Source organism: Plectropomus leopardus, chromosome 15, assembly GCF_008729295.1.
Source record: "Plectropomus leopardus isolate mb chromosome 15, YSFRI_Pleo_2.0, whole genome shotgun sequence".
Taxonomy (NCBI): domain Eukaryota; kingdom Metazoa; phylum Chordata; class Actinopteri; order Perciformes; family Serranidae; genus Plectropomus; species Plectropomus leopardus.
Window position 1 is genome coordinate 20,281,332 of NC_056477.1, and position 14,668 is coordinate 20,295,999.

At 41.8% G+C, this 14,668-nt stretch overlaps 1 protein-coding gene across 4 annotated transcripts in view; it reads right to left on the reverse strand.

Annotated features, from left to right (window-relative positions):
- Positions 1–14,668, reverse strand: part of tacc2 (transforming, acidic coiled-coil containing protein 2) — a 47,398-nt gene that overhangs the window by 22,532 nt on the left and 10,198 nt on the right. For all 4 annotated transcript variants that reach the window (XM_042501838.1, XM_042501837.1, XM_042501836.1 and 1 more), the window contains exon 3: positions 12,149–12,436. In XM_042501838.1, coding sequence (XP_042357772.1) covers positions 12,149–12,436 — 288 coding nt within the window. The remainder of the gene's footprint in view (positions 1–12,148; positions 12,437–14,668) is intronic.

Sequence of the window (14,668 nt, forward strand, 5' to 3'; positions counted from 1 at the left end):
ACTTACAGAGTGCAATATGCAAAGACCAAAAAAGCATACGGCAAACAAACTCTTCTATGAAAAGCTGTACGAAATGCCACTCTCTGGAGATTCTGTTTTGATGTGTAGTATTAAAATTAAAAGCTGCTTCTTTGAGGACGGTTGAAAATAAAACTGAAAACAGAGACACAATGAGGTAATTAGGGCTCATTTCAGCGCTCCGTTTACGTCCTGCAGAGGACATTTTTCATGTGACTGCAAACACTGTGTTGCTATGGTAACGGGAGGTTGCTGCCGCCATATGTTCCACGTTGGAAGGAAACACGTTGGATGCACACAGTCCAACACACACAACTGAGGCTTGCCTAACCAATGAGGTCCAGTGAAGTGTTTTATATGATGTATGAAGCAGCATCAACATTACACTATATTCACAACCCACAAATTGGTTTAACTAAAAAATTAAAAAATATATATTTTTTGATTCTTTATTCTACTGTCCTATTCCTTGCAGAATGATTACTATTGATCCTATTTGTTCAAATTTAAACAGATGGAGGCTAATCGACTTGAAATCATACACGGTGGAAGAAGATCTTTAATTAAAACTATTAATAAGGTGGATAAAGATCAATCTGGGAGTGTCTTCTGTGTTAATGCAATCTTATTTTCTATAGCACTTATGTGATCTGGTTGCAGACAAAACATAGAAAGAGGAAAAGGCAGCGTGTGGGTGAGCAGTCAGGGTATGGGGGCGAATAGAAACAAAGAGAGCAGCAGTTAATAGCAGCCTCTCACAGGCTGAGACGACTGCCTGGAGACAGAAACTCTGCAGCGCGAAGCAGGGAGACGCTGCATTTTAGACAGCGAGACGTATCTCTGCTTAAAGCAAGCACAGCCTATCTAAACAGCTTTCACAGTGCTGGAGGGAGAGCCATCGCCACTGGGAAGATGGGGAAACTGGGCTACACCGACATGTAAACCTATCACCACCTGCCTGTCCTATATATACACACATTCTTTTAAAAATGATATTGGCAATGCAAATGAAGCACATATCTGCTCTCAAAACGCTAAATTTGATGTCACAAATCAATAGTGATTTCAATATGATTAGATGAAAGCTGATGGGAAAATAAAGAAGAAAGGAGGGATGAATGGAGGCAGGCTGCTGGTCTCCAAGCAGCTGTGTGATTAGCATCAATGGATTAGCTGCCTCATGCTCCCTTCATCGTCTTTCTGCTGTCAAACACCTTTTAGCCCTCCCTGGACTCGACCATCATCCATCTCTTTCCATTTCACTTCTCCTTTACCTTTAACTCCCTCACTTACCCTTGCCTCCTGCTCCTTCCCTACAAACCATCATCCCTTTATTAGCTTCTCCTCGTTTAGCGATCCCTCCCCTCTCGGCTGCTCGGAGCTTGTGTTAAAATTAAATATGAAATCATACTATGACTTTGTCCCTCATTACACTCTGTACCAGGAACACTCGACGTGCTTTGAGGGTCACTTTTGCTAAATGAAAGCACTTTATCTTTATTGTGAATTAGAAAATGTTTGGGGGCCACCTACACACTATTGGAGGCAATAAATTGCATATCAGTGTTCTATGCCATGGAGTCTGCGACCCCTGAGGGGTCCTCAGAGTTATTGCAGGGGAGCTGCCAAATTATCGTTTGGTAATTTGTTTCAAGTTTTAATTTAAGGTTGGTTTTAAATTGAAAATAAACTTGTTATTATTACTTGTTATTAGTAAAAAAAAAAACAGTCCACAACATTGATGATGTTGTTGTTACCCACGAATCTTTGTGCAATCATGTTAAGTGACACTAAATCACTGGTTGGTACCTGTCTATAAGAGCGAGGTAAAAATAGTTAGCTAACAATTACATACTATTGAAACATACTGGCTTATTAGCTGTATTAGTTTTCCAAGTATATGGGTGTTTTTAAGAACCGCAATGGACTGTTTTCTAACTTTTTCAGCAAGAGACTCTGAAATAAACATGATGTCTAAATATAAGAATCTTCTAATATTATTTTTTAATAACCTATTACTTTATGCACCACAAGGGGTATGTTTCTACACGGCTCTTTAGGCCGTCCTACACGTTATTGTAGGCCAAGTTTAATATGAAACTCAATTTTATACAATAAACAAAGTATGGGGTCTCTGCTCCATCTCTCCTTCAGCTCAGGGATGCTTGGCCTTAGAAACGTAAAAGAACAATACTGTGTCTCATTTCTCTCCTCTGAGGTAGAAATGAGACACCAACAGAGGGAGCTCCTGTTCTTTTATCCTCTTGATGAATGAATGTCTGGATATTATAGTATTACATCACAGACACCAAACCTGTGAAACACCACAACATCAGATTTTACATTTTACAAGAGCCTCTCCAGTTTCTACACTGAGCAGGGAGCAACTGAAAGAGGCTTTGTAATGAGAAAAGGGCGCAAAGAGGCTCTTGTCCTCTACAAATGATTCTTCAATTTCAGGAAATAAAATGTTATGAAAAATCACTCTGTACCTTCGCCAGGTCGTGTAAACAGAGCAGAGGTCTCATCTCTAGTGTAGTGTCCCTTTGTCCAAGAAATCCACTCAAAAACAAAGAAGCCACTGAGAAAAAAAGAGTGTCAGACCAGGATTACCTCAATGTGTAATACCTCATCGAGCCTAATCTGAGACTCTGCCTGAAAGCAGATGGCACATTAAACAACAACGGGCCAGGTCTGTGAATCACAGCACCAGCAAGGAGGGGGTTAAAATATCCATTTTGAGGATGAGATCACGTGCTAGGTTCATTCAGTCGTATCCCAACCCCCCATCGAGGCAAACATGAACAAACTGGCCACTCATTTTGGATTTCAGAATAGAAATGACTACTAACAGTGTATTTGTACATGGTCCTTTTTACTGCATGTCCCTGAGCTTGGTACCTGAGATGAGAGAGAGATGACTGAATGCATCTTATTTAGAACATTGAGTATCTGATGTAAAGCTATTTCATTTGTATTTTGTATTTATCTTTTTATAGTTATTACAGTCATTTATCTTTATTATTATTATTATTATCATTATAGTAGTAGCAATAGTAGCAGTAGTAGTAGTAGTAGTAGTATAGTAGTAGTAGTAGTAGTAGAAGTAGAAGAAGTAGCACTATACTATTGTTTTGTTTTTTTTTTTTTTGCATTATTTATTTTTTTCCTTATTTATTTCAATCAACTTTTTCCTTCCGTCCTTTGAGCATAAACATAGTCCATGACCTAACGCTTAACACTTCCAGATCAGAGGCCTACAGCGCTTTGATGTGTGTGTGCTTTATATATTGTAAGTACTTTTGACAGTGTTACATAACTCAGGGAGTGAGCTCAGTAATAGCCTTATTATTAATGGTTGGGATGTCGGGCACAGTGCTGCTGTTGTGCACACCTGTAGGAAAACAGTTACTAATCCAATGCAGTGAGAGCCTGTACTTTGCTTTAGCAAATTATTCAGCCCTCTGTGGTCTGAGTTCAGCAGAGCTCTGTGCTGAAAAATAACTTATGTATTATGCTATAAATCATTCATTTCTACATTACAGACAGCATACACACACACACACACACACACACACACACACACACACACACAACACACACACACACACACACACACACACACACACACACAGTCACTCTAGTTCCCTTATCCCTCTCCTTCGTTTCTCCCCTGATTCTTCTTCCCCTGTGCAGTAGTGTGTCTGAGATATAAATAAAACCCAGCAAAGTGGAGCACTTTCCCTCCGTCTCTCTCCCTCGCTAACGCTTCCTCTCATCCTCTGATATTCCTATATATTATCTTCTTTCACCCCCCCCCCCCCCCCCTCCCACAGCACGCTCTGTTTCACCGTCACCGTCACCAGCTTCTGCTCCCAACGCATCAGCCACGTCCTCCTTCACGCAGAACAAAACATCACCCCACCAGCCTCCCAGCGGCACCTACTGTACTCGTTGCCTAATTCTGGTTCCCACAGGCTCCACAGGCTCCCCTGAACGACTATTAAGATTCATCCATACTGTAGTTGAGGCACACTGATGCACATGTGCAGCACATGCTGCAATTCTCAGATCCTTATTTACATCACAAAAGCAAACAACAACAGTGATGAAGTGCTCTGTTGCTTTGGATTTTATGGTCAGAGACAGCTGAACGGCAATACGTGTGAAAAGACAGCGTAAGGGGAAGCAAAAATACATCAAAAACTGACACAAACAAAACAGAACACTATGTCTCACAGAGCTGTTTGACAGGCATCATGTGGTCACAGTCAGTGGCAACCCTAACCATGTTTTACTCACAGGTGATTGCATTCTGCACAAGAAATTCCCCTAAATGAACATTTATGTTGTATTAAGGGGCAGTTTAAAGCCACTAATAAAAAGAAACAATAAAGCAGAAGCAGGTGGAGCTGCTCTCCAGACTTTCAGCTTTTCAAAATAAAGTGATTTTGATCACACTTCCTAAAATTTCCAGGCGACAACAGCACTAAGCAGGAACGCAGGTTAGGTAAAACTCACATGTGTTCTTGAGAGGGACAGGGGGTCTCTCCTTGCTCCATGGACTCGTTGGCTCCCATCCTCAGCTAGCTCTGCCAGCCTCCCCCCTGCTCCCCTGCCTGCTCCTGCTCCCCAGCCACCCTCCACATCCACCTGCTCGCCCCACACCTCCAAAACTACCTCTCCTTTTCAGTCTGATCCCTGCAGGAGGAGGCAGGCAGCCTGTGTCAGTGAAGGTGAGCACCGGCTGAGCTTTCAGTGCTGCAGTGCAGAGGATGAGCAAGTCTTGCTCACATCAGGAGCAAAGCGCTGGATGATTAAGGGCTCCTCACTTTGTGCACAGCATCGCTAAGCCTCGGCCGCTCACAGACTGGGAATATTCCTGTTTCTCATCTCAAATGATGCAACACCGAGAGGAATAAAATCTCCAAGAGCAAAAATGTCAAGAAGGGAATAATCCAGAACAAATGAAATGATCCTGCGTTCTTGCCGTCTTGTGTCTGAGGTTGTCTGCTCTCTGTTTGGCTGCTGATATTGCTGAGCTGTGTTGCTGCTCTGGCTGCCTCCTCCCCCCTCTCTCCTCCACTCATTCCCCTGACTCCAGCCTCCTGTGCCTTTAAAAAGACAAGCAGCTTTTTCTTGTCCGCTACCACGACTATGCAGGGGAGCCAAACAATAGCAGACCCTCCAAAACCCCACTGATTAACAGACGCTTTCTCCTTTACTCTGTCTTCATCTTCCTCCCTCCAACATCAACCTCTTCTACCTCTCCACTCTGCCTTTCCCCTGCCATGATCCCCCCCTCTCTCACCCAGGGACTTGCAAGAAAAAAAACATCATTTTTGCGCCTCCTTTTGACACAATGGAAGCTTCCAGCACTCAGCGTGGCCAACCAGAGTGATGCCTGAGGTAAACAAAAGACTCTGGGAAACTAGTATGTGTGTGTGTAGGATTCAACTCTGACCCTATTTTATTCTCTTTCATTCAACAACAGCTCTGTAGCAGCACACATTAACATAACAAGCAGTATGAGACAATAAATAGACAAAAATCGAACTTTTAAAATGATGTTATGAAAAAGTAACATCTGCGCCAGCCACATTGATTCATATGTTTTGGTCGTGCACCAGTTTAAGTTCCTTTTGGGGTTCAATTTGTAAATCCCTGAGCAAAGCTTACAACATGGTAGTTGATCCAGACCCTCTGACTGCCATTTGTAGTGTAAAACCACAGGCTTCTGCCTGGTTGAGGAATTTCTGTTATGTGATTGCTTTTACCTGTTGGCTAGCTCGCTTTCTCACTTTACTCAATTGGAAAAATCCCAAACCTCCCTCCCATGCAGGGTGACTAAGGGATGTCGTGTTCCATCTAGAGCTTGAAAACATTATTCCTTTAAAGGGAAAGAAGAATGAATGTGGTAATTTGGTAGTGGATCCCATTTATGTCCCAGCTATTACTGGGATAAAGTGGAATGAGTCACAGGCATGTCAATGGCTTGGGTGTGTGGGAGTTTGGAGCAACAGGCATAATGTTTAGTTTTTCTTTTCTTTCGCTCTTTTTTATTTATCTATTTCTATAAATATATCTTTATTCTATTTATTTTGTTGTGCCTTGCTTGTGTACTGCTTTATTTTTATTATTGACAGTAGTAGCATACCAGTGTGGGGCTGAGGGGTGGGGGGATTGGGGGATAAATTGGGAAAATTCATGGGTTGAGAAGGAAGAAGGTGATTTTTGTTCTCTCTACAGATGTTGATTTTGTATATTATTTTGTACAATCGTATGTTTTGAAAACTCAACAAAGAGAGTTAAAAAAAAATTAACATCGACAGCCAGTGGGCTGTCGATGTTAATTTTAGTTTAGTTAGTTTTTTTTCCAGAATGTTCAAGATAGTATATAGATATTTTAACTATAGGAGCTTAACCCAGAGGTGTCACTCTGTGCAAAAGAGGCAGGAGCATACGCTAAGCTGAATGAATGAATACGCTCTCTGTGTTTAACTCCCTGGACAGCAGGCTCGGTTGGTGATCTAATTTACTGGCACTCTCATCAAACCTTGAATTGCATCAAAGACCGGAAAAGCAATGATGCTATTCTGTCTAGCCTTGTCGATCCAATGTCTCTTTTCTTTAAGACATCTGTGTGTGTGACAGACACAGAGAATGTGTCCTGTGGGATGAAAATAAGAGCAGGAACAGGTTCTGCACATTTCCCATTCATTGTCGAGGAGCAATGGGAAAGGTGTTGGAAATATGAGAAGAATAAATCTATTGTGCGCTCATGGGAAAGTGAGGAAATGAGGGCTCGCTACTATAGCAACTCCAGCCTGAAGCACTTGTAACTTGCTTGTATGCAGGTTTCAGGTGTCGCGCCTCTGCCTAAAAAGACAGAATCTCCAGTTCCACAGGACACCAAATCCAGTGTTAATGTCCAAACAATCTCCACTTTTGAAAAGGGGAGTGTTTGCATGTAAACATGAAGTCCATTAACCGATGTTCACAAAGAATATTGATGTGATTCCAGTCTCGGATGGGTCTGTCGATCGATGTTTCGCAGCCTGAGGGGGCAAGTAAAAAAGCAGCCCACTCACAACTCCCAACAAAGACCCCCGTGGAAGCAAAAATATTGATTGCTGCTGCCATCCCTACCCCCATACCAGCTCAAAGATGTATCTGGGGCAGCAGAGGATGTATGTGTGAAGTACAAGTTCCTGTTCTATTAAATGACTGTAACTAGCGTCCTCTCTGTGTTTCCAGTTTTAAAGCATGGCCTTGAAGGGCTGTTTCAACTGCACATTGAAGAAAATGAAGAAATAAAAAATTCAACAAACTCAAGCACTGGAAGATATGGCTGTGGCAGTTTTTTCTGAAAGATTCATAACGGCGCTCAGGAGGAATCAAGGTCACTGCCATCCACATATGTGTAGCCTGAAATTCAATGGCATAGGGTAGCTTCTAAGAAGACAACAATTGTGGTTTCATGGGTGTGGGCTGAAGCTTAGTGGGAAAATCTTCTTTATGGGATGTGGAAAAGATTTAACTTCAATGTAACTGAGAAACTGTTTTTAGTTGTGTTAAAAAAAAAAAAACATGTTTAGTCAGAATTATATATGATATGTGTGACTAAAGAAAGGGGTCTTAAGAGAATTTTCAGAAGTGTTGAAGCAAAATGTGGCTTGTGATTGTCAAGCCACTTCATGCTTAAGTGTGTACCATAATCACGGGTTCAGCCTTAAATTAAACAAGGAAAATGAACAGCATACCCCTTAATTTGGCACTGCTAAAGTCAAAGACCAAAGGACCACAAAAGACAGGACACGCTCTTCATAGCAAATTATAGGTATAGATTAAGTGGGTGCGAACAAAATAGCAAATTAAAGATATATTATGACAGTGTAATAGAGCAGAACCAAAACTGAATGATTCATGAAAAAGATCTGATGAGCCCAACAGCTTGTAACAGTGCTAAAGCTAAACTAAAAATATGGTTCTGTTTCTGACTTTGAAGCAATTATATACGTTTTGACATAAGTCATACATCACATAGTACACAAAGTGGGCCACTTATTCCAAATTTATAGGACAGATCTTTGTGTATGCACAAAAGCTGAAATACACTATAAGGCGGAAATATTCAAATGCTTTTTGTCTGTTATCGATCAAAATATAGCAGCTCTGCAAGTGACATGCAGTTCAACTATGTGTTTCGGGGAATCGTGGTTTTAGATATCTGTGACAGGACTGTATTCTGCCCCTCTGATCCTCCTACTGAACAGCTGCTGATCTGACAAAGTGAGAGCCTGGAGCTGTTATTCTCATATGCCAAGAAAAGGCTGCATTGCTCCCATAAACAATTACTTGTGGGATCAATTTTCCAAAGCTGTGTCTACAAAACATCCACCCTCAGACTTCATCTGTCTGCATTTACAGTACGTCTTCTTACGGTATTTTTGAGATTCTGTGGCATTCCTTCTCTTTTTCATCCAAGTATATTATAGAAGCAATCAGAGGAGTAATTAGGGCACTTCAATGTGAACTTCAAAAAGAAAGATACCCACCGATCCATTATCTCTAATTACAGACATGTGTTGTGGGCACAAGATAATATGGAGAGCACATATGTCACAAATACAAGTAAATGAGGAGGTTGGCATTTAAATTCAGCACAATGCAGTGTTTTATATCTGACTTTATCTATAGTAACAAATACAACAAAGAGAGCGCTGGAAGAACCGCAAATTAAGCAGACAAGAGGAGCTGATTAGTTTGAGGGGATTTCAAGAAAAACAAAAAAAAAATTTTGGCCGTCAGGGACTGTCTTGACGACAAAAAACCATGAGTACAAAATGTGTGGGACTCACTGACAGATTAATCATTATGAATAATTATTAACTCAAAAAAAAGGAAGCCTGACTTGTGTTTTTTTATTTCACAAGAGGATTTCAATTACTACTCATTTAACACTCAATGAATCATTCAGGGAAAAAAAGAACATGTTTGTTTTTGCATGACTAACATTTTGATGACGACATGGTGAAGTTGGCTCATTTTCAATTTGGAGGCGGAGGGTTCAAGGCCTTGTGCTGGCAAGCTTTTGCCAAGCTGAAGAGCCTTTTAGCAAGATAATAAATGTCTAGCAGCTTCATGGGATGCTTTGTCCTTATGGGGACATTTTATCATTTATTAAGATTGCATGTTTTACTGTCCTTGACCTTGAATATGACCTCCATACTCAAACTGTAACGAAATAGATAAGAGCATAGTTTCTGCCTGTATATATGTTGCCATAGTCACACTTTGTGTGTCTGCACGCAAACACGACAATCTGTCACATCCAATCAGAATATAGCATCCATGTGTTACTATGTTGGTACTCCTCTCCACTGCTACCTAACAGTCCTCTCAGATATCATAAATAATAAAACAACACTATGCTAGCCTCACCCTCTCAAAATTCTGGTCTTTTCTGACCAAGGGAGGCATGTAGAAAGCCAAATACAATCAAGTCAAAAGCAAATATGTATAATTCTACGCAGAAAAAAATAAGTATTTTCCTATTTACACCAATGCATAATGAGATACAGGAGAGCTGTCGTGTCTCCTTGTGTTACTGCTCATATACCTGCAGCACTCAGACAGCAGAGTGCAGACACAGGCTGGCAGTACAACATGAACACTGGACTCTGTGAATGGAAAACACCCTCTGCTGGTTGTAAATGACAGTGCACCATGAAAGAGGCTGAGTCATTCCCTCTCAGAAAAGTAAGTTGCTGAAATAAACTGAAAAAGCCAAAAATTATTGCAGAGGAATGTCAAGTATTATCAGCAGGGGAACTGCGCTGAAAGCAAAATAATGAGCAGCATTTAAATGTAATCAGCATCGGCGTTGTGAATGGAAATCAGTGTGTGCCGTGCCATGACGAGGGTGCTACACAAGCAGCTGAAATGGCAAGAAGTCAGGCAGAACAAGTCTGATGGGGCGTGTTATGCTTGATGTGAAGAAGCTTGTGTTTTAGTGTTTAAAAGATCGCAGTGATATTTTTGCTATATCAACCATTTACAAGCCACAATTATACAGTATACATTTGAGTTTCCATGACCACTAAGTTCATACATTAGCAAATCCTGTTTCTTATGAATTCATGTGGTGGATGTGCATAGCAACGCTAATCTGTAATTTTATGAGGTGGTAACACAAGTTGCTGTAATAGCAGACTCTGGATTTTACTTAGAAAATGGCAATGACGCTGTATGTGATGTATCTGTAGAAGGTGACCACTGTATGAATTATAATTTAATGACAGTATGCTTATTCCCTATAATTTAAGATAGTCCAGCACATGGAGATGCAGGTAGGGGGAGTTTGTCCAGATAGAGCCAGGCTAGCTACCCCCCACCCCATTTCTATTCTTTATACTAAGGTAAGCGTAACACCTGCTTGCCCCAGCTCAAGGGGTTATCTCCGCATCTCAAAGTAAAGCCAATGTTACAATACCTCAAACCTGCATTTTATTTTTCTAATGGCCAGCAGGGGGCAAGTCTGACTGAATACAAATCCATGAGAAAATTACTTTACATTTCACTTTATTTATAAGTTAGCATTTACCTAATAAGTACATGGTCTCAATTGCTAGTTTCATGTCTGCGTCAATACAGCATGATAATAACTTTTTAAAATTGTGGTCCCATTAAGACAATAAAGCAGGGTACGCTTTAGGGGCTGAGTCTTCAACACGGGGGGGTCCATGGCCACTTCGGGGGTCCTCAGAGTTACTGCAGGGAGGGCTGCCAAACTTCCGTTTTCTTTTTTTTTCAACTAGTAAAATGTGTCGGAAAATATACACTCTTCTTGGGGTTTCTACCATTTTATCCCGTTATCAGGGTTTTGTGGGGAAGTTTTTCCTCAGTCGAAGCGAGGGTCAAAGGACAGAGGGATGTCGTATGCTGTAAAGAGGTATAAAGAGGTAAATTGTGATTTGTGATAAAAGGCTTTATAAAAAAAACTGACTTGTCTTGACTATTGACAAAGATAAAGTAGACTTTTAATAAAATGTATATACTTAATATTACAAGTATTAATGATAGGCTGATCGTTACCCATGAATCCTTGTGCAATCATGTGAGCTAGCTAAGGCTAAATCACTGTGTGGCACCTTTTTTCATATATTGGTCAATTAGCTGTATTATTACCAGTGTGTCAAGTGTACAGACATTCTTGTGAGCCCCGATTAAGTGTTTAACTTTTCGAGCAGAAGACTCAGACTTACCATCCACCTCAGAAACAACCAGCTAAAGTACAGAGGGTGAGGCTAACAGACCTAGCCATGGTACAACTGCTGCTGATTGGCAGCTGCAAGCATGTCCAAATGAGAGAAAACCCCAATATATACAATGTATGTCATAGGGATGCCGCTGCTGCGCCTTTCTTTCAGCTGAGGGGCCCTTGGCCTGAAATTCAGTACCACGGCGGTGTCCACAGGATCTCAGTCAGATCCACATCTCGCTCCCATACAGCTGCACCCTTCTGTCCAAATATGGTCACCTCTGTCTCCCAAAAACCAAGATGGCTATGGCCAAAATGCCAAACTTGTAGTTTCAAAACAGCAATTCATAAATCAGGGTAACATCACAAGGCTACATCAACATCTTTTATACAGTCTATGCCCTACCTGAATATTTACAGTGAAGACGTGAGATAGTATCAGTTTTCTCATCTTAATCTCTGCAGGATTCAGAATAATTCCTAAAATGTTGAATTGCTCCTTGAGGTCAGAATGAGAACTGTAACTGACATTGATGTCTGCATTTCCTGTAGCTTATCTTACTATCCATGAGCTCTGTGAGTCAACAACTACAAGGTAATTTGGTGCACCAGATGTCCATTTAATGCTGTAAATTGACCTGAAGTGGGGTTGAAAGGATAAGGACTTGGCTACTTTTCATCAAGCGGGCTAAAGGGACTAGTGTCAGCATGCACAAATCTGTGAGGTCTTAGAAATGAAGCAGAGCAGAGGCACGAACGAGAGCTGACACACATTCACATCACGTTTTTTTCAACACAGCAAAATGGGAAATGACTTGATGAACCAGCTTAGGAGCAGTGACAGTCAGGCAGAGTTCATGTTCCTACCTTAAAGGGGGGTGGCGGGGTGCAGGAGCAGGGCTGCGGTCCTCGCAATGAGAAGGAGGTGCAGGAGGGGAGGCAGGGGCAGGAGGAGGAGGGAGGCAGGGAGATGCAGGTGGGGTCGGTAGAGCTTCAGGAGCGTGTCTCTCCGGGGGTGTGGGAGGAGGAGTGGGGAACTCTGTGGTGTCTTGAAGGGGAGGAGGGAGGGCAGGCGGGATGTGGTATTCGGAAGAAGGAGGTGGGGGAGATGCAGGGGCACGGTCACCTCTCTCTGCCCGCTCAGCGAGGGAGGGCCTGCAGGGGAGGGAACATGAAAAATCAACAGAGAGACCGAAACACGAAGGCCAAGTATGGCGATTCAGACACCTCTCTGAGGAGACGCTTTCCTCGACATAAATGAACCATGACTTACCTCAAAGGAGAGCAAGATGGAGCACGCCGCTCTGTGTCATCACCTAAACCTAGCAGCGACTTGAAAAACAAAAAGCTCACTCCAACCATCCTAAGAACGCTTTGTTGTTTAAATTACATGAAACTCTCCTCATTAGTGCGCTTACACAATAGTCCATGTTTCTCTTGCTTGCTCCACTTGCCCTCTGCAGTGAAGTGGCCGACTTGAGGACGTCTGGCTCTGTCATCATCGGCCACCTGGTGGAGTGGATTTGGCCCAGATCCAGGCTCGTCTTATCAGGAGTGGTAGGCTCTCTAATCTGACAGGCGACGCGATGGACACCCATGCAGCTGTTTCCCACTTGGGGCATGCCTGCTGTTTAGCTCTAAAAATACCCCAGTAGCCTCTTTTGCAGAAAAAGTTTCACAATAACTCCATCAAGCATCGAGTCAACTGTCTGCTGAGCTGCACTTTCCAAACATCCCTTCCAGCTCGTTTCGGACTGAAACCGAGCTCTGTTTTTCTCTCCAGTAAAGTCAGAACTTAATAACGTTTAATGAGGGCGTGTGCTTTTCTTAAGGGCGTAGCAAGTTTACATCTGACTGGTCTGGTTGTTATCATTATTAAAGTATAGAATTTTGCAGGATGGCTGCATGAAGAGGAAACTTCCTGCAAATCTATATATGCTTTTTGTTTGGCCCCATTCCGCTCATTACAAATTGTCAGTCAGTGACTTTAACCAGCAGCAGGCCAAAGCTATACATATGTCAGCATCTGCGGCCAACTTGGCACATGCAGCCTGGAAATAGAAACAACCGAGTCACAACATATCTCAGCAAGCTGTCATAAGACAAAGATGGACAAAACAGCCACCGAGCAGATAGAAAATACATCAGGCATATAGAGAAGAGAAAATAGTCAGAAAATAAGATTACCCTGGACACAAGAGTATTCACTGGTTCAGTGGCTTTTATGTGCAGATAATAGCAGCAGCTGACCCATTCAGGTTAACAGCTGGAGCTACTTCCAGATATAATGTCTATGATCTCCCAGAGGATTTATAATAGAATGAATGCAATACGTTAGAGACAGCACATGTGCTCTTTTTCAGCAGCACACTTCTTACATCAGTGTAGTTTTACAGTTTGCATTAACACCTGGAGGCCATCCAATACAGGTTTTTACTGATGGTAATGCAGCAGTGTGCAGGGCGTTACTCAACGGCACCTCATATAAGCAGTTTTTTCAGAAAACAAATTTTACAAGGCCAGTCCAGGGATACATAGTAATCAGTCCAGATAGCACATCTGATTCTAAAACCAACACTTTCATGACACACACGCATTTAGTGTAATCTACGGGAAACAGCTGGACGCAGAAGACAGCATGTCCAGGCAGGGTGTTTAATGATAAATAGAGAGTTGTAAATAAAGCCAGCTGACTCGTTCTGAACTTTTTTAACGCTGTAATGATGGGAGGACCATTTCTGTCCTGCAGCCAACAGCTACCACACACATACACCACTTCACTGCACATTCAAGAACACAAACATATGGTTCATAAATAATCCTATTCTTTTCTGCCACTACAAAAATCAAATTATTACTTAAAGGAAGTCCAGTGTGGTTGAAAGAATGACAGACATGAGATTATCTACTCCACTTGTGCCAGCGAAGACACATGAACCTACAATTGCCATGGCAACTAGTCTATTTACAGTACAATGTGGGTTACAGCACATGCTATTTCCCTTTCACTCCGAAAACATAGATGAGAAATATCCTACAAAGCAAGCTAAAGAGTCCCAGTCATTCCTTATGGTGTTGAGTAACTAAATCATTTTTATTAAATTTGATTAAAACTGGTGTAACATTTTGCACCATATGTCAAACAGCAAATCCGTCAGAGGCCCTTTATAATCCCTGCTAGGTCTAACATAACTTATTAACCCCTCATTTTACCATGCCAGAAGGATTTCTGGAAAAACTCACAGACAGCAGTTGATGATCACTTTTACTGCTACTGAGAGGTCTCGCTAACCATCAATCAGGCAGCCTCCACATCAAGTAAGGAGGGGAGCCCAACATGCTCCAACCTGTAACATTTTTTTGAAGTATACTGTTCATTTCGTAACT